The sequence below is a fragment of the Saccostrea echinata genome, unplaced genomic scaffold, assembly GCF_033153115.1.
Source record: "Saccostrea echinata isolate AGI-Se365-2 ecotype Australia unplaced genomic scaffold, CSIRO_AGI_Sech_v1 ptg000014l, whole genome shotgun sequence".
Taxonomy (NCBI): Eukaryota; Metazoa; Mollusca; class Bivalvia; order Ostreida; family Ostreidae; genus Saccostrea; species Saccostrea echinata.
In genome coordinates, this window is record NW_026889763.1 from 7,249,216 (window position 1) to 7,274,476 (window position 25,261).

Sequence of the window (25,261 nt, forward strand, 5' to 3'; positions counted from 1 at the left end):
TGTTGAAAATAATAAAGGGCATTTTTGTGCAGTTATTTTTTTTCCTTTCTCAGCATCAAAATAAGGTACATGTACATGTATCTGGTCTGATAAAACTTTGTCCATCTGTCGGAACATTTTACTTTTTTTTTTTTTTATCAGACCAAATGTCTGACAGTGATTTCAAAATTTTGACAAGTCTGCCAGTGACTTTCAAATTGGTAAAATGGTCAAACCCAATATTAAGCCCACCCAGCATTTAGGTCACTCTCTGGCTTATTTCAAGTGATGTCCAAAGCAAACTTGCAGCTTAGATGTATCTGTGGATACTAAGTTTGATGCAGTGTTCAAGAGGCTGCATTTGACCTACATTTTGTTTGTGTGACTCATTCTGGACAGAATTTAGTCCAATTCTTAGCTTATTACAAGTCTGTCAGTAAGATATAGTGTCTGTCTTTGACATATTCTTTATGACAGTCAGACAGGTTCGATCGCCGTTGGCCAGATAGCTCAGTTGGTAGAGCGCCTGACTGGAGGTTCAGGGAATCTCATATCCTGGTCTGGTCCGGCACACTTTTTTCCTTTCCTGTTACATTTTTTGCCATGCTATGCCCTGTACATAACAGGTGAAAGACCTGCCAGGGAAGAACCTGGGTTGGTGTCTTTGGGGCCAAAGATCTTAAAGGAGGGAGGAACTTGACGGTCAGACAGGTTCAATTGTCGGTTGCCAGATAGCTCTGTTGGTAGAGCATAAAGACTGGTAGCTCATTCGGTAGAGCACTCACTCCATGATCGGAAAGTTGTGGGTTCAAGCCCCCATCACAACAAACCTAAGTCAACGTAGAATAGGTAGCAGCTGTTTCTTCCCGAATCTCTTGGCACCTTGAGTCAAAGTTGCAGATTTTTCTGATGAGACCTTAAAAACTGAGGCCCTGTGTCACGGCAGGCATTGGCATGCTAAAGAATCCTCACTGCTCATTTGCTCTGAGTGCCGAGTAAGGTCTAAATTTGGATCCTTTCACTGGTATCTAGTACCATCTCATATGAGTGAGATAATCTTGCTAGGGACTTAAAACTGCAAACATTCAATCTATCAACCTTTCATAGTTGTTTCAAGTGAATAAGGCCACACACCTCCTTGATATAAGTTACAGAGTAAATGTTACAATATGTAAAAATACATGTATAACAATTAACTGTAGTATTAGTTGAATATTTTTTGAATATTTTCAAACAGAAAAAAAATAAAGCATGGGTGAAGAATTCATTCTGATATTGGACTTTGTACTTTATATATGATCAATGTGTATGGAAATGAGACTAATTATGTGATACATGTAATATGAAGACAAGGGAGATGTATACATATGGAATGGAATCTCTTTTTACATCAGATTAATGTGCACTTTCCTGTGTACACAATGTGCAGTATATGAAATAAATGGCCAGTTCGTGTGATCAAACATTGACACAGGGCTTAAGGGAAGCTAATTGTTTTGGCAGATTTAACACATGATAATTCACATCAAAGTTGTCTCGGGGTGCTTGGTTCAGACACCTGTCTAGAATCCTCCATTGCCCACCCCTTTATGTTCTTTCCCCGATCGCTGATTGAGTGGGTACCAACCTTCATAAAACAATCATGATTAACAAATGTAAGGGTATACTTCAATGTCTTTTGTCTAATATGATTGATTTTAGAGAGCTTGTTTCTGCATTAGTAATTTAAAGTTCTTTGACAATGTAATGTGCAAAAGTGACCTTCAATTGTTAAATTGTGTCAAGTTGCACTTTTGAGAAGAGAAAACATCATTTTTATGAATCAGAATGTCTTGTTTTAAGCTTCTTAATTAAAAATCTGTTTCAGTAAAATAGATATTGTGATTTCAATTTTTTCTTCTTTTTTTTTATAGCCTAGGATTTTTTCAAAACTGTGAACAATTTTTTTAAATACATTTACATGTAATAGCTTACTTGTCTATATTACCATTCTCGGTGTTCATCTTCATGTATCTTATTAATAAATGTTTAAAGTCAGAATTCAGCAAATTCTGTTGTGTGTTATAATGACTTATAATTACTCCATTACCTGATCAAAATAGATGGCTCAAGTTGGGTATGATGGGTTGACAGGGGATGCTTAATTCTCCTGGGCACCTGATCCCACCTCTGTTGTTTCCAGGGGTCCATGTTTCTGCCCTAGGATGTTCATGAATTGACATGAGATAGATCACTGTTATCTTCAGTTTTTATATTTTTTATACTTAAGTTCTCTGTAACCTTATTATGATTATCTTGCAGTACCCTGTGGATCTCTTTAAGAAGAATGTCAATGGGGCAGAGTTGGTCATTGAAGAACATGGCCTTAGTCTCAAGGTAAGTTTGTAAAAACATAAGGCAGAAACATCATAAGACAGAAGCAAAGGATACAGGTGCCCATAGCACCTTTAATTCAAAAGTTTGTGAAAACAATTTGCGATTTTTAGCTCACCTCAACGAAGTTGGGGGAGCTTATGTAATACCCTCAGCATTGGTGTCGGCATCCCAGGTTAAGGTTTTTGGAGCAGTTTTCTTTTCAAGTACTTCTATGGCCTATATTAGTCAGAGATGCATGGAGGATGCTTCTAGTGTGTTTCATTGTACCAGTCAAGGTTTAAGATGCTGCAATTTCAGCTAAAGAATGACCAGGTTAATGGTTTTGGAGCAGGTTCAAGTTTTTGGAGCAGGTTCAAGTTTTTGGAGCAGGTCTCATTTCCAAGTAACTATTAGCCCTATATTGACCAAACTTGCATGGATGATACATTTAAGGATGCACACTACTGGACTTGCTTCGGATGCTGAATCTGACCTATATTTTCCGGATGAGTGACCAGGTTAAAGTTTTTGGAGCAGATGTCATTTCCAAGTATTTATAAACCCTATATTGACCAAACTTGCATGGATGATACATCTAAGGATGTACACTACTGAACTTGCTTCGGATGCTGGATCTGACCTATATTTTCTGGATGAGTAACCAGGTTAAAGTTTTTGGAGCAGATGTCATTTCCAAGTAACTATAAGGTCTATCTGAACCAAACTTGCATGGATGATGCATCAAGGGATGAACAATCTCAAAACTTGCTTCGGATGATGGATTTGACTTACATTTTCTGGATGAGTGACTAGTTTTAAGTTTTCAGATAAGTCTATTCCCAAGTAACTGCAAGCCCTATCAGACCAAAATTGCATAAATGTTGCATCTAGGGATGCACACACCTAGATTATTAGTTTAGTGTGGGACTTTGCCTTACTTTAAGACAACATTCGTTGAGGTGAACTCTGTAATCTCTGATTACCTATGTTTTATGCTGCCTATTGTTTATAAAGAAATCCATTTCTCATGGGCACAAAGTATAGAATATTTGACATTCATGTGATAGTAGCCTATATGACTGAACTTTTTAGATAGCCTTGAAACTTTTTGGAGGAGGTTCATTCCCATGTAACTATAAGATCTACTCTGACCAAACTTGCATGGATGCTTCATCTAACTTAGGTCAGACTACATTTTCCAGGTGATTGAACAGGTTAAAGGTTTTGGAGCAGATTCATCATTAGGAATATCAATAGTCTTATTCTGGCTTAACTTGCTTGGATGTTACATTTAGGTGTGCACTCCACCAAATATGCTTTGGATGCTGTATCTTACCTAAATTTTCTACATAATTGCACAGGTTCATTTTGGAGCAGGTCTATTTCCAAGTAACTATTAATAGCCTCACCTGATCCAAACTTGCATGGATGTTGCATTTAAGAATGCACACTACCAGACCTCCTTCAGATGTTCTATCTGATGTGTATTCTCAGTACAGTTGAGCTGTTGAAGATTTGGAGCAGTTCCATTCAGTGCCACCTGGACCAAATGTGCATGAATGTTGCCTCTAAGGATTAGGATGCACATTACCAGAATCTTCATTAAGTGTTAGACTTTACTCATTGTCTTTGATGACCCATGTTTTTTGTTTGTAGGAGGCATACAAGATGGTGGACCATCGATTGCTGGAGAGGGCACTTCACAGAACCTGTAACCTCCACTCCGGAGACTGGAACATGAATGTTGTCAGAAAAAGTCTCTACTTCCTAAGTCATTCAGCCATCACGTAAGTGTCTAGACCATTACAAATTAGTATCTGTATTTCCTCAGTCATTCTGCCATCATGTAAGTGTCTAAGTTATTACAATAGTATCTGTACTTCCTCAGTCATTCTGCCATCATGTAAGTGTCTAAGCCATATTACAATAGTATCTGTACTTCCTCAGTCACTCAGCCATCATGTAAGTTCTCGGCCATTACAATAGTATCTGTACTCCTAAGTCATTCTGCCATCACATAAGTGTCTAAGCCATTACAATATCATTCTACCATCATGTAAGTGTCTAAGCCATTACAATATCATTCTGCCATCATGTAAGTGTCTAAGCCATTACAATACTCTCTGTACTTCTTCAGTCATTCTGCCATCACGTAAGTGTCTAAGCCATTACAATAGTATCTGTACTTCCTCAGTCATTCTGCCATCACGTGTCTTGACCATTACATTTAATAGCGTCTTTACTTCCTAAGTCATTCTGCCATCACATTAGTGCCTGTGCTGCCTCATTCATTTTGCATCACAAAAATATCTGTACCTCTCTCTCATTCTGCCATCATGTAAGTGTTTGTACTTCCTAATCATTCACCTTCATGTAAGTATTCATAGTCGTCTTCAATATTGTGTGTCCTCAGGCAACATATCTTTTAGGGCTGGTCCACAGGTTAGGTTAACCCAGATCAGCTTGAACTGGATTAACTTAACCCACAATATTTAATTTACATTGTGTCTACTAGCAATTTTTTGAAAATATTACAATATTACATGTACCATAGCATTGCATTATCATGAAGTGATGATATATACAACTATCATTCAGGATTAAATTTATGCACAATTTTTGTTATTATGCATAACTGTTAACTCAGTATGAATGTAGTTTAAATCAAGCTACATTTACATAAAGCCTGGTCCACAATGGACCAGGTACACACCGAGTTAAGTTAATCCAGAGATAACCTGGATTATTGAATCCACTGCAAATCTATTGCAGCTAGGTTAACTTATTGTGAAATAATGATGTCATAGTTGTCATGGTAGCCCAGTGTGGATTCTGAGTTAATCCACAGTTACCAGATTTTATCTGGATTAATTTATAGTGTGAAATGACCTGAAGTTTACCCAACTCATTTCTGAAGTGTGCAAGTCACTAAAAAGTCTTCAATCTAACACTTCACACCTTTATTAGATAAACTAAGTGGATGTCAATGAGGATCATTTTTCCTGTTAACTAGTGATCTAGACAAATATTAGTGGGGCTTCAATTACTTTACTCCCTTATTAAACATACTAAGTAGGTGTCAAAAGTCTTATTTTACCAGATATCTCATGATCTAGACAAATATTATGCTTTCTTAAGCTTGGAAAGGGCTTTATTTCTAAAATAAAATCATATCGTCATAGATAAGAGTTTTTCATAAATCTTTTCAATGAATAGTGTTGCCATTGTCACTAAAATTAGAAATTTCTTATAAACGCTTCTCCTCCTACAGTTTTGGTCTGATTTTAATATACATGTACTTAGCACACAAGTAGATTACACCGAGATACATAATTGTCTTTATCATTTTTTTTATTTTGATGTTACCATGGTTACTAAAATAGAATTTTCTGTTAAATTCTTTCAAAAGACTACTTATAATCCTACAGTTTTAGTCTGATTGCAGTAAATCTTAAGACAAAAAGAGGCTAAACCAAGGATCATTATTCTATTTAATGCTGTTGCATTTTCAAGTCCAAGTGCTGCTTTTCTCTCCCTTTGTTATATGTACAAACCACTAGAGCAACAGTCTCATCAGAGACTTATGGTTTTCCTCAAATCACTGTTTAAATAAGATTACTGTCTCAACACACTTTTAAAAATTGAAATAGAAAAAAAACCTTCCTGTGGGTATCTGAGTAAACTTACTTATAATTACTAAGTAAGTTGTACATGTATTTCCATTGGTAAGTCTGTAGTAAAATACTTTTATATGTAACTATTTTATGTTTACAGTATGTCTGTTTTACATTTACAGTATTTATCTGTTTTATGTTTATAGTATGTCTGTTTTATGTTTACAGTATATGTTTGTTTTAGGTTTACAGTATGTCTGTTTTAGGTTTACAGTATGTCTGTTTAAGGTTTACAGTATGTCTGTTTTAGGTTTACAGTATATGTTTGTTTTAGGTTTACAGTATGTCTGTTTTAGGTTTAAAGTATGTCTGTTTTAGGTTTACAGTATGTCTGTTTTAGGTTTAAAGTATATCTGTTTTAGGTTTACAGTATGTCTGTTTTATGTGTACAGTATGTCTGTTTTAGGTTTACAGAATGTCTGTTTTAGGCTTACAGTATCTCTGTTTTAGGTTTACAGTATGTCTGTTTTATGTTGCTGTACTTTTGTAGGTTTGAGGAGCTTTATAACATCAGAGTGGCCTACCAGGCATTTGAACAGTTTGACATGAAGGGACTGTTGATTGACCAGGAGATTCTACTCAGCAGTATTAAGGTAGGTCCTGGGAAGATTCCGGTTGACCTTCAAGAGTCACAGATGACTATGAATAGCTTTGTCATTACTGCAGCAGTTGTACTGTTGTTGTTTGTGGTAGGACAAAACACCACAAAATCATTTGATTTACTTTCAGACTTTATAAAACATAAATCAATACAAAAGACATAGAATACCACATACTGAAACAGCCGAAACTTTGTATCAGTTAACTGTGACAATGGCTTTTTTTTACGGACTTGATTGCTTAACAATATAGTGCATCACTCAGAGTATGTCTGTTTTGGGAAAACTCCTGTGACTTCAGTTCTGGGAAATTTATTCTTTACTTTGTTTAAATGTTTCTAAGGGGTTGGTATCTCTACAGTGAAAATATGATCTTTAGTTTTAAAATCTCTACCTTCATCCTTAGAATCAAAGTTTGTTGATAGGTTGACAAGAGAATCATTTTAATTATCTTGGCATTCAATAGCTTCAAATAGAAAAATGTCAATAAGTTCTTAATCCTTGTATAATAATGTAGGATTTCATTTTAATATTGATAAAAACGTGGCTTTGGTGTCTTTCTTCGTACATATGAAAATGTCTTCTGAACTGTTAAATCTATTGCAGCAATTGAGGATTTTCATTAAGTCTTTGGTAAATGAAATGTTTGAAGTCAAAAAATCTTAAAGTAAATTCAAAAGATTGATTTTTTCACTTTTTTTCTTTTTTCCGTTATCAGCATTGCATTAACCTGTCATGCAAATGCAGGATTGTTTAAGAAAACGTAATCTTGTATTCATGTTAATTCACATATTCCTTCCTTGGGCACTTTAAACTTGTATGTGAAAGTGATTGTAATAAAAGCTGAAAATGCATGTGTGCTATTGATATGGTCACCTGGGATATTTAATAGAAATTCTTGTCCCTGCTTCGTATCAACAGCAGGGAGCATGGTGATTAAGACTCTTGTATGGCAGTTCAGCAGGAGCTTATCACCTGTTTATATTTTTTTCTATTTAATTAAATTTGTCTGTTTTCTTAGTCTGCCCCTGTTGAGAAGGTCAGATTACTGTTATGAAATTCCGTTATTTTATAGATTTTAATAATACTTTTATTCAATAAACTTCTCATGCTTCTGTGTATTCATTTTGTTTCTTGTTTTTTTTTAATTTTTTTTTATTGATTGGATATTTAGAATAACCACATTCTTGTTTAAACAATTGTCTTGGCACTTCTCTCTCAAAAGAAAAGATAAAATTGCACATTTATATCAGGGCTGGTATCATTTATGGACTATTTGACAGACAGTTTAACACCAAAGAACTAATTAAACAAGATTGAGATGACTCTATAGTTCAATATCTACAATACGTATTATGTAACCACCATGCAGATATTTACATTTCTTTGTTAACGATTTTTCGCACAAATTTATGACAGCCCAAACAGTTATAATTCACCTTCTCGAAGCTTGATCATCCATACATTAGCACCATGATATCTGCTTAGAATTTACCCTGTACTCATACTTCGTGAGTGCATCGTCTTTTGCATATATGTGCACTGAGAACAAAATTGTTTGACGTGTTGATTTTTTCAGATTTTGAGAGGTAATGATCCATTTTTACTTAGATATAAGATTGATATTATCTATATATTATCTATCGTGAGTTTTGTAAATGCAGTACCTCAAAGAGATCAAATACTTCTTTCATTGGTTCTCGTAATTCGATATCTGACTTTAAAGTGCGTCATAATTGGAGGGTAAAGAAAATATTAATAAGATTTCAATGGAATAATTGATCTGAAGATGCTGTTGTATAATTTAATATTCTACTGAGAAGTCAGTCTATAGTTTATATTGGTTGGCAAAGTTCTCTCACTCATGGAAACAGAAAAGCCATTTAGCTTCAATTGAATTAAACTGCAAAAAAAAATCTGTTGGACAGTGACAAATATGTGCTCTCTTAAATCACAAAGGACCAAGTGTACTAGGTACATACTGTATCATGTAAATGATTGTTGTTAAATTTATTATGGGTGTTTATTTTATACCAAACAAATATTTGTTGAGCTTTCAAAGAGAAGTTTATGTATAAGGAAGACAAATATAGAAGCGTTAGGGCCCCTATAAAGCACTAGACAAATTATAAGTGGACAGTGTTAGATCTGATAGGAACCCAAAAATCTAGAAATCAGGAATAAGGGTTGTCACTTAATAATTAGCCAAGAAATAAAGGAACATACTGTGCATTTAGCTGATTTTTTAAACATGTTTTTATATTACCAAATGGTAAAGCAGTCTTTGAAGAACCCAATTAGAAATCATATTTGTTAAATATTTTCATATTATGTGAGGTTAGGTTATTGTAAAGTAAGAGGACAAATGCTTTGGTATATGAAGCATTGCAACCAGACCTGCATGTGGTTGTATACCTGTTTGGGATTGAAAATGAAGTCTTTTAGACATTAGGCCTCATAAAGCATCGATGTTCCCTGTATGGATGGTAAATGTATTTAAAAGAGGAAACATGAAAAAATCTGATGATGGCCGGCTTACTGTTAATCCATATTAAATTAAGGTACATATGAAACCATATATGTAACACATACATATTAATGGACTCATCCTCATGTTTGGGTATAAACCTCAGAAGAATATATTAACAAATCAACATTTTCTCAGACTAATAAAATGGACCAGTAGCAAATTATGTTTAACAAAAAAATTGTACAATGTACATCAGCCCAAAAACATTGCACACAATTCGTGTACTATAAATTACTTTTTATTCGCTAGAACTTTATTTTCGCTTAATTACACGAGCTGTCTACTCACGAAAATTTTATTCTTGCGTACATTTGTATTGTTAAGGATTATAAACAACAGGAATCGCAATTCACGAAATTTTTGTCTCATTAATAAATACCAAATAGCTGTCTCACGAAAATAAGGTGTCGCAAAAGTATAGTGATCTACAGTATGTACAAGTGCTAACAGTCTATTTTAGAATTGTGAATTTAGCAGTCAATCCATAAATAGTACAGGAATATATCAAATTTTATTGATGTTTCCAATATTGTTTTGTTCCCAAGTTAAAACCCATTTCTGTCAATTGTATTCTGTGTTGGTTTTAGAAATTGTTTGCGATGGAGTGGGTATATTCTTGTATCCATTATGTAGAAGGATATTTTGAAATCCTCTATTCTTCCATTAATTTTATTATAAGCAATAAATCATTAAAATTTGAAAGGCCAGTATAAATCAATTCACTGAAATCATTTCATATGTTGTTAATGTTAAATTAACGAGTTCAGAAAGAATGAATACAACCATCATAATAGCCACGAAAACATGGTGTCAAATGTTCGTAAACTTTGCAATGATTCTACAAACGTGTCAGTTCTCCATAGCTAAGGAATAGATTTATCAAACACGGGAGACATTTTTGATTATATTTTATATTTGATATCACCACCCTTTTGTTGATATACGGAATGTCAAGACCTTACAAAGGAAGAGGTTGACCTTTATTTGTTCTGCAAACAGTATGTATATATATATAGGACTTGCCTTTTGCAAGCTTGCTTTTTTGGCAATTGTGATAGATTGCCCCGCATATTCATGCAAGTTAAGTCAAGTATATTCTTCAACAGTTCAAATTTTTTAACGTAGAAATATATTGGTACTCTGTAAAAAAAATATATATATATATTCCATAGAATATCAAGCTGCAATTAACAAAATTAATTAAATATTAAGCATCATCATGTAGTGTAGGTATAGATTTTACTAGTTTTTTCAAGTCATCAGCCTAAGGCACTTAAGTGTGGGATAGAAACTAAATGAGCAAGTGATATGTAAAATAACTTTCAAGGAACTGTTAGTTTATATATTGTATATATCAAACAGTACAAAAAAAAATAGAATTATGTACATAGGACATGTAAATGCCCCTCCAGGGGGATATTAGTAATGCAACATGAAAAATTGCATGAAGTTTGATGAGAATATCTTGAATAGTTTCTTTAAAATTGAAATCTAAAAAATTGGATATACACTGTAGATGATAAATTCTCACCAAATTATGTATAAGAGCATAAGCTTACATAAATATATCTTAAATGGTTTCTTTAAACCTAAGCAAAATTGCAAATTTAAGAAAAATGATGTCAAGATCACAGGAAAGTTCAAGGTCAAAAGTTTTTGATGCAGTTGAATAGCGCTCACTAATATGTATCAATATATTAAGTATGATTAAAATATCTTGAATGGTTTATTCAAAAATGAGCTAAACACTAATTGAAGTAAAGTGAGGGCAAGGTCAAAGCAAAGGTCAAGGTCAAAAAATGTTGATGCAGTTGAATAGCTTATATCAGTATGTATCAGCAGATGAACTAAGTTTGATAACACTATCTTGTCAATGAATGGTTTATTTCAAACTGAGCTAAACAGTAATTTAAGAAAAGTCAGGTCAAGGTCAAAGGAAAGGTCAAGGTCAAAAAATGTTAATGCATTTGAATAACTTACTTCAGTATGTATCAGCATATGAAGATTGATAAAAATATCTTGAATAATTTCTTAAAAACTTAGCTTTGAACTGAGCTAAATGCAAAGCGCAATGAAAGGACAGAAGACGGACATGACAAACTCTATATGCCCTGGCCATATTCAGGGCAGGGCATAATTACATCTTGTATGAGTATATGATCAAGTTTTATATAAGCAGCTGCAGTTGCTGAAGTGTGGGATAATCAAAAAATCAAAGTTTAGTCATTCCACTTAATTTTCAACTATAATTAGATTACAACAGGTCATCTTGTTTCCTTGATTTCAATCTTGTAAAAGAAGAATTTTTTTTTATTAAAACTAGCTGTTACGGTCCTTGTAAATGAGGACATTGTATATTTCATTCACTAGATTAATTCCTCAGTGTGCGATAGCTACAGACTGTGTACAGTAAAAATAAAAATAAACTTTCAGCTTTCATGCTGTATTAAATCTGGCTTAACTTTGTATTTTAGATGTGTGGTCGATCCATTGCTCCAATGAAGCTAATGCACAGATTAAAGCATATGAAGGTTCATTTTGAAGACAAAACTCGCATCCAGTTATCTGAGTACCTTGAGCTTATCTTGTGGTAAGTTAAAACATATGAAGGTTCATTTTGAAGACAAAACTCGCATCCAGTTATCTGAGTACCTTGAGCTTATCTTGTGGTAAGTTAAATCATATGAAGGTTCATTTTGAAGACAAAACTCGCATCCAGTTATCTGAGTACCTTGAGCTTATCTTGTGGTAAGTTAAAACATATGAAGGTTCATTTTGAGAATTTAAAATTTAATTTTGTGGGCGTAGGTCATTTTGACGACAAAACTTGCATTTAGTTACTTGTGGTATGATACCACTTAGGTTACTGAATTAAGAGAGATAACTCTTCATAAAAAATCTGTTTTGTAAGAGATAAGTATCTTTTTCTTACCTGAAGTCTGTCATGCTATGTAGTATTATGAAGTTAACAAAATCTGAATTTTTTTTGTTTTTTGTTTTTTGTTTTTTGTTTTTTGTTTTTTTTTTTCATTTTTTTTTTTAATTTCATTTTATTTATTTATTTTTTTTTCTTCATTTTTTTTTTTTTTTTTTTGCATATGTATGCATATTTTATAAAGTAAAGTACAATTTTCCTAGCTTTGTTAGTGGAAGACTAAAACAGTATGATATGCCTTGTTAATGGTGCTATTGTCCACCAGTCTGTCTGCTTGAAATTTAGTATTTTAAAATACTTACCCTATAAAATTTAAGAATTATACAATGTAGCAATGATTCCTATGACTTAAGATTATTTCAAAATGCTTCACCACCTGCAGTTTTCGTTATTTGATCAAAAGCAGGTGCAGATGTAAACTACATCAGAGTACTTGTTTGATTAAAATCTGTACATCCATCTTGATTTTATTGAAATGTGTCATTGCTGTTTCTAAAAATATTTTTTAAATGCTCTTTTTCCTGTCTGATCATAAAGTTAAACTTAGTAAAGAGTAAGGTTCATCAAGGTACAGTTGTATGTGTATTAATTTTTATTGTAATGAAATGTGTAGGAATTGTCCCTAAAAGAACTCTGAAATGATTTGAAGAACCTTCATATTATAATGAAATCCTCTTTTCTCCCTGATTTAAATGAGCATTTTGTTACATCTCCTAGAAAAATCTAGAACCTCATTAAAGCATACCAGTTTAAGGATCTGATCAGTGGAGCTGCAATTTCATCAGAGACTTGTGTTTTCTCTTGTATGTCAGTATCACCATGTGTAATGTGTCTAATAAAACAGGTCAGTTTAAGGGTTAGATCAGTGGAGCTACAGTTTCATCAGAGACTTGTGGTTTCAGCATCATGTGTTATGTGCCTAATAAGTCAGTTCAAGCATGAAAGATTGTTGATCAAATTGCATATCATGGCAGCATATTTCTTCTATACAAAAGCAGCTAGAAAAACGTCATAGTTTGAGAAGACCATGCAGACTGACATTATCTGTACAAATTGATTTCCATCGTCAATAATGAGTATATATATATGTATGTTTTGAAGTCTGATAAGCTTGCTATTTAACAACTGTTGATGCTATCATCATGTTTACACCCATTCAGCTTTAACTGGAGATAACAATCTATTAGACAATGCTTCATATAGTTTTTGTTATGGTTCTTTGTTATAAATGTTTCTTTTACTACGGTGCCATTCTTTATTTCCCACATTTTTCATGAGAAAATGCAAAGAACACACCTTAAGCCTAAAAAGATAAATGTTAAAGACATATTGCAGTTTGATTTTTTCAAGAATTTTCATATAATTTTTCAAGAGAAAGGTAAAATTCCAGAAACAGGATTGTATGAAATCTCTGAATGTTTGGAGGAATTGCCTCATTTCAGGTGTGGGACTTATAAAGACTACAAACCAGAAGATGGTACAGCACCCCAGGGGAAGGACAAAGATCTATATAAGGTAAGGATGGGTTCATTAAAAACGTAGATGTGAAGGGGCTCTGGGTGTTGTTATACCCCTGTACCCAGCCACAAAGACAAAACAATTCAGGAGTTTTGTATAGTTATGTAATGAACAGAAAAGAGAGAAACAAAAGTGTAGTTTTTTTTGTTCATGAATTGTTTATATATAAAGTATCCATATTAATCATTACAAACAACCATATAACTTGGACTTGCTACAGTCAAGTCATTGAATTGGTGTAAATGAGTTTGTAGTATCTGAGTTAAAACCATACTGGTTACTGTTTATGCTACGTACAATACCTGTGTACAGGGTCATACTGTTTGCTTATATTGTAGCTTGTCCAAACTATTTTTGTAGCTTAGCGCATGCTAAGTTCTGTCTAAAAGATCATATAGTTAGCTTATACTGTAGCCCCTTTTTAATTTGATTTTGTACTTGTAGTTGGATGACTTTGAGCAGTTCCTTTCACACTATGATTTTATTTTGTAGCTGGCGGACTTTGAGCAGCTCCTTTCACACTATGATGCCCGTCTTGCCAAGAAACTGAATGATGAATACCTCAAAGAGGAGTGGGACTTTGGAAAGGAAAACCTCGGGAGTAAGAAGATGTTCAAGGAACCTCCCATTATCTGTGCTCAGGAAAGAATGGACATGGTAGGTATCCCCTTAAATAGGATGATCTTCTACACTTATCTCATTAATCAGACTTTGGATTTCAAGTTTTCAGTACTTTTCACAAGGGGGATAACTCTTTACAATATCTCACCACTCGGACTGGATTTCATGTTTTCACAAGGGGGATAACTCTTAACATGCATGAAATTATTTGTCTTTAGGAATATTAAAGCAATATATTTAAAAAGCAATGTGTTTTTATATATACATTTACTTAAATGCACCAGAATACAATTGTCTATTCAGTAATGGTAGAGGTTTCAACTTACAGTCATGTTGTTAAATGAGAAAGAATTAAAATGAAATTCAGGAACTTCATTTCTTTTCCAGATATTTTCTTACATTGAAAAATTGTGAACTATTTCAGGCTGAGACTTGTTTTTGTGATGAATTTATTGAGTTTTATGCAGAGGTAAAAAGCTAGGTGCAGATACATGTATCTAATAGGTCACTGTGATATATGTAGAAATTTAATGCTTCCACAGTTTTTTGCTGTTTTTATAGGTACAAGTAATTGCTTTCTTTTTCTGTAGGCAAGAAAAAAAAACAACAAAAATTCATAATAAAGTACATTCACTTGTAGATTCTAATTATTTCTTACTAACACGATCATATTTCTTTAGAGTATTAACAAATACTTTTTATCCATGAAAACTTATTAAAGCGCTGCTCATAATTAATTGTTTTGGCATTTAACATGCACTCAATTCCATGCACATTCAAAATCACTATCGCTGCATACCCACATTTTAATTAGACTGCAATATTTATTTTGTAGAATTCAGTTCAATGAATTATTTTGCCTTCAGAAAACTTAAGTTTTTGTGGGCCATGCATCATATTCCAGAAATATGTAATCACAAATTTAAAGACAAGAAATCTACACACTGGCTAGCTGTTATTGTTTACAGATATTAGAGTTTTTATCTTAATAAGGAATATTCCTCAGAACTATTTTAAAAAATGTCAAATGTGTTCTTTATGACATATGTTCAAATGAACTTTAGATTTTCTGATTGCAAAAGTGTCAGATATTTGTCAGTAATGTGTTTTATGTAAACTTTTCACTTTTTTGACTTCTGCGCACCTTTGAAATCGTGTTATCAATTTTTACCCAAATTACCATGAAACATTTTTTTGATAAAGGGGATTAAATTTCCATAACAGAAGGGGAGACAATCTGAACATCTGAAAAATCTGAACTAATGTTTGAAATGTATTCTTGTTTACATCGTTGGAATCCCACGGCCAATCTCGCATATGCTTAAACGTATGCGAGATTGGTTGTGGGTTTCCGACGATGTCTTGTTTACAGTGAGCCAAAATGATGTAAATACATCCCCAAGTTGTAAAATGTAATTTTGAAAGATAAAAATTTAAATTCTTCTGAGGGACAACAGAGCTGTATAACTCTTATGTCTTACATTTATTTTTAGGCAGTTTCATTTAGTTTAGATCCAAGTTTGACATGCAAACTTAGACCCTGGGGTCAGTTGGAGAGGGGGGATGGGGAACACTAGGGGTACATAGTTTACCAAGAATATCTAGACTTCCTTAGAAAATAACATACAATTGTGACCGCCGACAGGGGAGGGTAGGGGTCCACTTGGAATGAGTAGTACACCCTACTGCGCACACGTGCACACCTGGCCTAAACACTCGGTCACTCAGTAACCATTTGACATGGTTACTGTCCTTGACATGGAATTGTCAAGGATTAAGACATATGTAAGATAAATCCTTTTCCAGTCTTTATTAAGGATATATGTTCATTATATATACATATCTATAAACTGGGTCTGCTAGCTGCCTGCTCTAGTCTTGACTCCTTACTCTCTTACTTCCAAATTGCTCTGATGCCAAACTACTACTACTGAGATTATCTCTTTGTTCATTAGATAAAGTATAATCCTTGCCTAAAGGGGAATTGAGTGATTATTTAATTTACTCAGGATTGTTTGACATCTTTACAATAGAGTGATGTGGACAGGTAAAGTGTTAATTACTGTGACACCTATACTGTCTTCAGGGTAACAAAAGATAATTGCACAGGGGATTAACTAAATTGACTTCAAAGACTAGATAACAATGTACTAGACATATATACAACTTACAAGCCATCTGCTTAACTTTTAAATATATGGCATCTTTGTATCAATTAAATATTAGAATGAATGAAATAGAAAACTAAAGTATAAAATAGAAATGTAAATCTTGTAATATTAAAATATATAAAATTATAAATTATGTAAGACCCCTAACTCTTTGGTTAGTGGCTATACATCCCTCTCGCCCACCTAATTTTACTCCTGTAAAATCATAATCACATTGTATTACTATATATGAAAAATGTGGTGATATGTAAAAATTATGTTGGAAAAAATAAATTTGCAGACTAGCAGACCCTATACAATGTAAAATGAAAAAATTAAAAACAATGCATAATTTGTACAACTAAAATTATGGACATAAGAATGGTTTATTATAGTTACACATGATAAAATTGAAAAAAAAAGTTTATTGAAGAGTATCATATATAAAGCCAGTCACTCGATCTTCATGGAAAAAAGTTCCTGGAAATTTACCGGATTAGTTTGTTCACACTTCTAACATCTATACGCTAAGTAATGCTTTTCTTGAACGGTCATCACAATTGGAATTGTTTCTCGGCATGGGATATCTTTTGGGCATGTATATAAAGACACAGAATCTTGCACAAATGAATTACATGTAACTTCACAAATCAACTAAGAACACCCTTCGAACACTTCACTCGGAATCGGAAACACTACATCTCTATTGCTCTGTAAAGTTTGGGATAAAAGAATGCATATGTTGCATGGTTCCTTTGTTTCATCAAGTTCTGGACAGTTGAAAATCTGGAAAGTTCTTTTAGTTGGTACATGATTTAAATGGTGATGATTTTGCTATATCATAGAATGGAATCTTTGACTTATGGTACATTTAATGGTTAACAAGTACAATCACAATCCAATCAGTACACATCAGCAATAACTATGTAAATGACACCATATATCCTACCTATGCAAGTAACTAAATGATAAAGAGAGTAAGTATGACAACAGAAGTTCTAATGTATTGTACTGTTCACCAGCAGTTTAAGGACTAAGTCCAGCTAGCACATAATTCACAAGTACACAACATACATCAAACACAACTGAGTCGTAAACATTTTACACAAGGGCTATACATTCATCTTGCCTAAAGAACCTATGGAGTTTAATGCATTCAACTGGTATAGTATTAGGTAGCAAAATTCAATGATAAAGATGATAATAAACCTAGATCCAGCAAAATATGTGCACTATGTCTTACTCTTAAAATGTTCCTGAAACTACAAGAATGAATATATATATAGTCTCACCTGTGGAAATTTATGAAAATTAAACGAAATTCAACGTGTGTTAATTTGGAATACTGGAGAGCAATAAAAGCTAAATTAAAGAAATTTGTTTGGAGACAGGGCCCTTGTACCCCAAACTAGCACTAAGGAACAGCTATTATTCCTCTCTAGTGAAATGTGTAAACCAAATCTTGAACCAAATAATAATTTAACAAATCTATTTTTAAGTAAAATAAAAGTAAAATGCAAGAAAAGTATTGGTATAAGAGAAATTGCATATGTATAGTAGAATGTTTTTGGTGTAGAAGACTGCATTTCAAAGTGTGAACTGATTGTGACTGTTTTGTGAAATATTGGTTTATGCTTGATAATTGTCCTCACACACTTTCAAGACATGATTTCGTTGTTGTGAAATGTAATTTAGAAATTGGGATACTCTCATTAATGGGATGCCATGTTCCATTCTGCTCCAAATGGCTGGCCTTTTGTTTCTAAAGTTTACTCTATACATCCACCTTCCATTCACATTTTTACGAATTTCAGAGATGTGTGATACGTTTTGGTAAACAAAATTATTTCGGTTTGGTCTTTCGTCATCCAGTTTCCTTAACAACTTATTTAAGTTTCTCTCATTTTCCAAAAGAATAAGACGGGATATTCCTGGTCCTGTGTCATGAATATGAACCCAATGTTTGTCTCCATTTGTGTTACCACATAGAATTTCCACTTCATTGTTCAAAATTCTAGCACCTAGAATTTTGTTAACTTGTTCAAAGTCATAATCATTTGCATCAAAATGCACGTTATGTACAGCATTTTTCTTTTCTGGTGGGCAAAATCGACATATGGCCACATTGTGGGGTTGACTTGGTATGCCATCAGTTTGTGGGTTTTGACTGTTATGTTGATGAGCGGTATTGGTCATGGCATTAATGTTGTCAGTTCTTGTACTGCAAGCACAATGTTGACATAAGGACAAATTACTACCAGACGGTTCTGTGTTGGTTGTTAATTGTTGATCTGTGGGTTGATCAGGAACAGTTTTTGGTGTGTTTGATCTGAAATATTTTAGTTGATTTTGTTTCTTTTTCTTCTTTCCTGACATTGTTTTCTCCATATGGAATGCGTTTCTAAGGTTTGATGGAACATATTCAGATTTTCGCCATTGTGCACCTTTTTTGTTATGGTAATTTACTTTGTACCAGGTAATACCATTTTGTCGCTTAGCTTCTAAAATAGTCTTGATGGTTTTATCTGGTGCCGGAGTCTGCTCTGGGGTTTTGGTGGTTTTCTGCATCTGTTTGTTATGGTGAGTTGGGTCTAGGCGTACACCTGGTTGATCTTGTATCTGGACAGGTGGTGTTGGATGGTTTGGTAGTTGGTCATCAGTAGAGGAAGCATCAGAGTCTTCATCAGATTCTGAGTCATCCGAGTCTGTACCATAATTTGGTCGATCTTCTGGATCTTTGTAAACTTTTAATCTTGCTGCATTTACAAGGTTTTTTATTGGCTTATCATCTAAACATTTTGCAAGCTTGTAAGTGTGGTTTGGCCCTTTTCTGAGAATGTAGTATGGTCCAAACCAATGACAATAGAGTTTGGGTGGGATCCCAGGTGGAACTTTTGGCATGTAGAGCATGACTTTGTCTCCTGGCTGATATTTTGGCATTTGGGATTTCTTGTCATGCTGTGTTTTGTACTTCTTCTGATGTCGTTTGATATTTTCAGTTGCAATTGTCTTTGCTACTCTGAGATTTTCTATGATCTTGTTGACATGACTTTGATGGTCCCTAGACATGTTTTCTTTAGGGATCAATGCTGTGTCTATTGGCAATCTCATTTCTCTGCCAAACAGAAGATAGTATGGAGAATGTCCTGTAGATTGTGTTGCAGGTGTCATTCTGTATGCCATCATAATGGATGGAAGGATTTCATGCCAGTTATCATATTTGCCATCAGTGTATGCTCTAAGTGATTGCAGTATAAAGCTATTCATTCTCTCACAGGCTGCATTGGTCTGGGGATGATAGGACGTAGTGTTCTTTTTAGTAATTTGGAAAAATTCACACAAAGCAGCAATAAGTTTTGATAGAAAGGCTTGTCCCCGATCTGTAACTATGGTGCGTGGTGCTCCATATCTTGTGAAGATTTCTCTGAACAGAATGCTTGCAATTTCAGTACTTGTTTCTGTATACATTGGGAAAGCTTCACACCATTTGGAGAAACTGTCTACTACCAAAAGGATATAATTGTACTTTTGTTTTGAAGAGGATGATTTTTGGATAGGTCCTAGGATGTCAATGTGAATTTGACTGAAGACGTCTTCTATTGGCATAGGTTGGAGTGGTGCTGGTCTGGCATGGGTATCTCTTTTAGACCTCTGGCATCTTTCACAAGTGGTAGTGTATTCTATGACATCAGTATACATTCTTGGCCAGTAGTATTTAAGACGCAGAGCTTGAAAAGTTCTTTCATAGCCCTGATGACCACCTCCAGCTATGGAATCATGATACGACTTGAGGAGATCCTCTCTTAAAGAGCGGGGCACAGCAAGTTGCTTGATTATTCTTTGATGTCTTGGTACACCACGGTTTCTGTCTTGGTACAAATGATAGAGTATGCCATCCACCAATTCAAATGAGTAACTTTCCGCTACCACTCGTCTTGCTGATCCAGCATCCTCAGGTACTTGCTTTGTAGACTTATACAGGTAGATGTCTTCAAAATCTGGACAGTTTTGCTGTAAGCCTTTTAGTTCAGGATTGATATGTACTTCTGTCGGAGGTGCCTGATTGCAATCAACTGGCGTCAGTGGTTGTATGCTGCAAAGTCTTTCATTTTCATATTTGTATGTAAATGTTACTGCAAGGAGCTTGTTTTGATCATCTACTGACATATGATTAAGGCTGTTTAACACATCATTCTCTGATAGCGATGCTGTATTTTGATGAGTGATGTCATAATTTCTTCTGGACAACCCATCTGCATTTTGATTTGTTTTTCCTGATTTATGGATAATTTCAAAATTGAAACCTTGAAGTAAAAGCGACCATCTTCCTAACCGTCCACTCATGTTCTTTATGTTGTCTAACCATTTCAAGGCAATGTTGTCTGTATAGACCAGGAACTTGGAGTTTGCAATGTAAGGCTTGAATTGTTTGATGGCTTCAACAAGACTAAGACCTTCTTTTTCTGTGATGTGCCATTTCTTTTCTTCTTTATGCAATTGTCTTCCTCCGTATGCTATAGCATGTTCTCTTCCACTGTCATCCTTTTGTCCCAGAACAAAACCAATGGCATAATCTGAAGCATCTGTGGAGATGATGAAGGGTTTCTTGAAGTTTGGATACCTCAAAATTGGAGCTGATGTAAGTCTTTGTTTCAGAGTTATGAAGGCTTTTTCCTGCTCTGGTCCCCAAGAGAACTTTATATCTTTGGAAAGGAGTCTGGTTAGTGGGGATGCGATTTTGGCATATCCTTCTATGAATTTTCTATAGTAGTTGCATACTCCTAAGAAAGATTTAACTTGTTTTGATGATTTTGGAGTTGGGAAGGAGTCAATGGCTTTGGTTTTTTCCGGATCAACTTGGATACCATCTTTGGAAATGATATGGCCTAGATATGTTACTCGTTTACATGCGAACTTGCATTTGGATGGCTGAAGGGAAAGTTTGGCTTGTCGAAGTCTGGAAAATACTGCATTTAGGTCATCAAGATGTTTTGAAAATGACTTCGAGAAGATAATGACATCATCTATATAAACTAATGCAGTGCTCCATAACAGATTCTGTAGGACTTTAGTCATAAGTGCTTGGAAAGAGATTGGACTATTCATCAAGCCAAATGGAAGTCTTTTGAATTGGTATACACCTTGATGTGTGATGAAGGCTGACTTCGTTTTTGAATTTTCTTCTAATGGAATTTGATAGAATCCACTGGCTAAATCAATTACAGAAAAGATTTGAGCATTTGCCTCTCCTAGAGTGTCGACCACATCTTCAAATCTTGGAAGAGGAAAGGACATGGATTCTGTGCACTTGTTAAGTTTTCTGTAATCAATAGCCATTCTGTATTGCCCATTTTTCTTCTTTACCATCACAACTGGGCTGTGCCATGGAGACGTAGACTCTTCAATGATGTCATATCTCAGAAGCTTTTTGGTATGTTTCTCAATTTCTCTTCTCATTTGTGGTGCTTGGCGATAAGGTGCTGAAGCTATTGGTTTTGTGTTTGGATGAGTGATGATTTCATGTTGATACATATCTGTTTTTCCCAATTCTGACATATCGCTGGCAAAAATGTCTTGATTTTGTCCTAGAAATTCTAAAAGCTTGTTCCTCTGGTTTTCACTTAAGTCACAATTTGAAATATCAATGTCGATTTCCCTTGCAATTTTTCTGTAATCTGATGGTGCATGTGATTGCGTTGATGGCTCTGAGAGTGAATATGGTTGGGTTTCTTCATGTGATGTTATAGCATGAATTTCATCTGTGATTGAGTACGCAAATGCAATAGTTGTGTTTTTTGGTATGAATATGTTTGAATTTGTTGGATTGAGGACTCTGAAATATGCATGTGAATTTTGAATGGTTGAAAGACATCTTGCCCCAAGCAGTTGTTTGTTGACTAGTGATTTTGCAGGTTCAAGCAAAATGTTTTTGTGATGATAAATCTTTGGCATTTTGACTTTTATCTGTTGTTCTGAGAATGCAGCAATATGAGTGTCTTGTGATGCCTTAGCCCTACCTAATGATTGATTGTCTTCAAAAGTGTGGTTCTGAACAATTTTAGTTTCTATTATACCTTTATGCAGGGTCAAAGTTTTGTCATCTAAATCTAGACAAGCATTGTTGTCTTCCAAGAAATCTATGCCTAAGATAATTGCATGATGCAAACGCTCAAAAACATGATAAGTGTGAGAAACCTGGTGACCACTGATTGTAATTGTTAACTCTGTTGTTCCTAGCACACTATGAACTTCACCACAAACACCTATCCCATGTTTAATGCTACTGTTAGCCAATGAAATTCTAGTAACACCATAAATCTTCTCTAAAAGGTTTCTAGATACACAACTAAAACTTGCTCCTGTATCAACTAGAGTTAAGACATCATGCCTCTTAATATGAACCGGGACTAGATTTTTCTCCAAATCGACAGAAAATGATAAAACTGGGCAATCTGGTGTAATACTACCAACAAAAGACCCTATACAGTTTTCCTTACAACATTCACTAAAACAATCCATTTTTCTAAAATGCTATAAATTTCACCTAAGTACTGGTGTCAAAAGCATAGAATGGTCCCTGAATGTGTACATAAGAAAGTGACTGTACTCACCATTAACTGTCATGTAAGGAACTTCTAATCCTCTCCTTGGGTTCCGGCTAATGTCCTGGGGAAACTCGCAGTCTGCAGCTGAGGGGTACGGCAGGAAGGATCATTCTCCACCACCTTGTGACCGCCGACAGGGGAGGGTAGGGGTCCACTTGGAATGAGTAGTACACCCTACTGCGCACACGTGCACACCTGGCCTAAACACTCGGTCACTCAGTAACCATTTGACATGGTTACTGTCCTTGACATGGAATTGTCAAGGATTAAGACATATGTAAGATAAATCCTTTTCCAGTCTTTATTAAGGATATATGTTCATTATATATACATATCTATAAACTGGGTCTGCTAGCTGCCTGCTCTAGTCTTGACTCCTTACTCTCTTACTTCCAAATTGCTCTGATGCCAAACTACTACTACTGAGATTATCTCTTTGTTCATTAGATAAAGTATAATCCTTGCCTAAAGGGGAATTGAGTGATTATTTAATTTACTCAGGATTGTTTGACATCTTTACAATAGAGTGATGTGGACAGGTAAAGTGTTAATTACTGTGACACCTATACTGTCTTCAGGGTAACAAAAGATAATTGCACAGGGGATTAACTAAATTGACTTCAAAGACTAGATAACAATGTACTAGACATATATACAACTTACAAGCCATCTGCTTAACTTTTAAATATATGGCATCTTTGTATCAATTAAATATTAGAATGAATGAAATAGAAAACTAAAGTATAAAATAGAAATGTAAATCTTGTAATATTAAAATATATAAAATTATAAATTATGTAAGACCCCTAACTCTTTGGTTAGTGGCTATACAATTCTAATAGGGAAATTTGATGATAAGAATTAGAACATATTATATAGCTTAAAATGATTAAAATCATATAAGCTTGAGTTTTATGGCCACAGTACCTTTGAGTGTTACTTGTCAAAGAAATGTGTTTCAGGTGAGCACTGTGGCCTATGGACCTCTTGTTGACATAGTTTCATTTTAAGGAATATCTGATTGTGTGTATTAATGGCTAGTATATATTAGAGTGAAGTTTCTTGCAGAATTATAGTGAAATTTAATTTTATGTGTGTGCATTTTTCTGTTGTTTGTGATTTGCAATCCAATATCTTAGCTCCCCAACTAGTATTAAAAATAATCCAATCTTAGCTCCCCAACTAGTATTAAGAATAATTCATATCTTTTACTCTAAATATCATCAGTTTTAGGGTTAGTAAAGGTAAGATTATTTTCAAAGAAAAAACAGTCATTTGTGGACAAAGTTGAATGCAGTACAAAAATTATAAAGTTGTTTAGTACTCCTCAAATGCACTTGTGTCATTCTGTGAGGGTTGTTTATTATTTTCCTGCATTTATTGGGTTTCTGGGAAAACAATGAGCCTTGTCCATTATGAGACCATGGCTCTAGTACAGATCTTGAATGGATAGTTAGACAGATATATGAGTACAGAATTAACAATTTGAGATGTAGGAATGTATGCAGGCTATACTGTTCTTTATGTCAGATTTGTAGACCTTTTATAACATTGCAAGTTTAAACATTGATGGACATAGTATATTAATTCAAATATATAAATGCATGGATCAGATTTTATCTGCCACAAAAGAAGTGCTAACTTTTATATTGTTTAGTTTTATGTACTAATTTACTTGGTATGTAAAATGTTTCATGGAGATCGAGAGTCAAAATATGTTTGGAAAATCTATGTGTAAAGAATCTTTTTTCTGTAGACAGCCATAATAATAATTCAAAATCTGAAAATTGCATACCATTAAATAAATGCATTGTATATTAAAGATGAAAAGTGCATGGCACCCCTGCATTAAGAATTCAGTTCTAACACTTTGAAATCCTTTGCTTTAGGGTTATGTTGCTGTATGCCTATATCTGAAGATTACAGGGCAACATTTATATGGATTTATTATTGGAAATTTCTTTTGTATGAATTTGCTATTTGCCGTATTAAATACCTCTTCATTCCATTAAGAACATGCACGATATGTACATTGTATTGTATAGACAAGAGCACTTCACATCGATAGAACATTTAAATATCTCTAATGATATTATCCACTTTTTCTTAATATTGACCAACGGTTTCCATTAATCTTAATGTTGACGCGAGTAAATATCTGCTCTTTCCTTTGATAGAAGTATGTATTACTAAAAGATGTTAAGTAAGTAAAAATGACCAAGAAATTGAAATGGCTTATGTACATACAATAAAGTAAAACACTGCCTGTCAATTTCACCCCTTGGTTGAGATCTA

General features: G+C 34.1%; 1 protein-coding gene across 1 annotated transcript in view; it reads left to right on the plus strand.

The window, feature by feature from the left end:
* LOC133187048 (dynamin-binding protein-like) overlaps positions 1-25,261 on the plus strand; it is a 59,239-nt gene that overhangs the window by 30,033 nt on the left and 3,945 nt on the right. The window contains exons 20-25 of the mRNA XM_061322419.1: positions 2,249-2,355; positions 3,991-4,121; positions 6,499-6,601; positions 11,612-11,727; positions 13,515-13,587; positions 14,083-14,247. Coding sequence (XP_061178403.1) covers positions 2,249-2,355; positions 3,991-4,121; positions 6,499-6,601; positions 11,612-11,727; positions 13,515-13,587; positions 14,083-14,247 — 695 coding nt within the window. The remainder of the gene's footprint in view (positions 1-2,248; positions 2,356-3,990; positions 4,122-6,498; positions 6,602-11,611; positions 11,728-13,514; positions 13,588-14,082; positions 14,248-25,261) is intronic.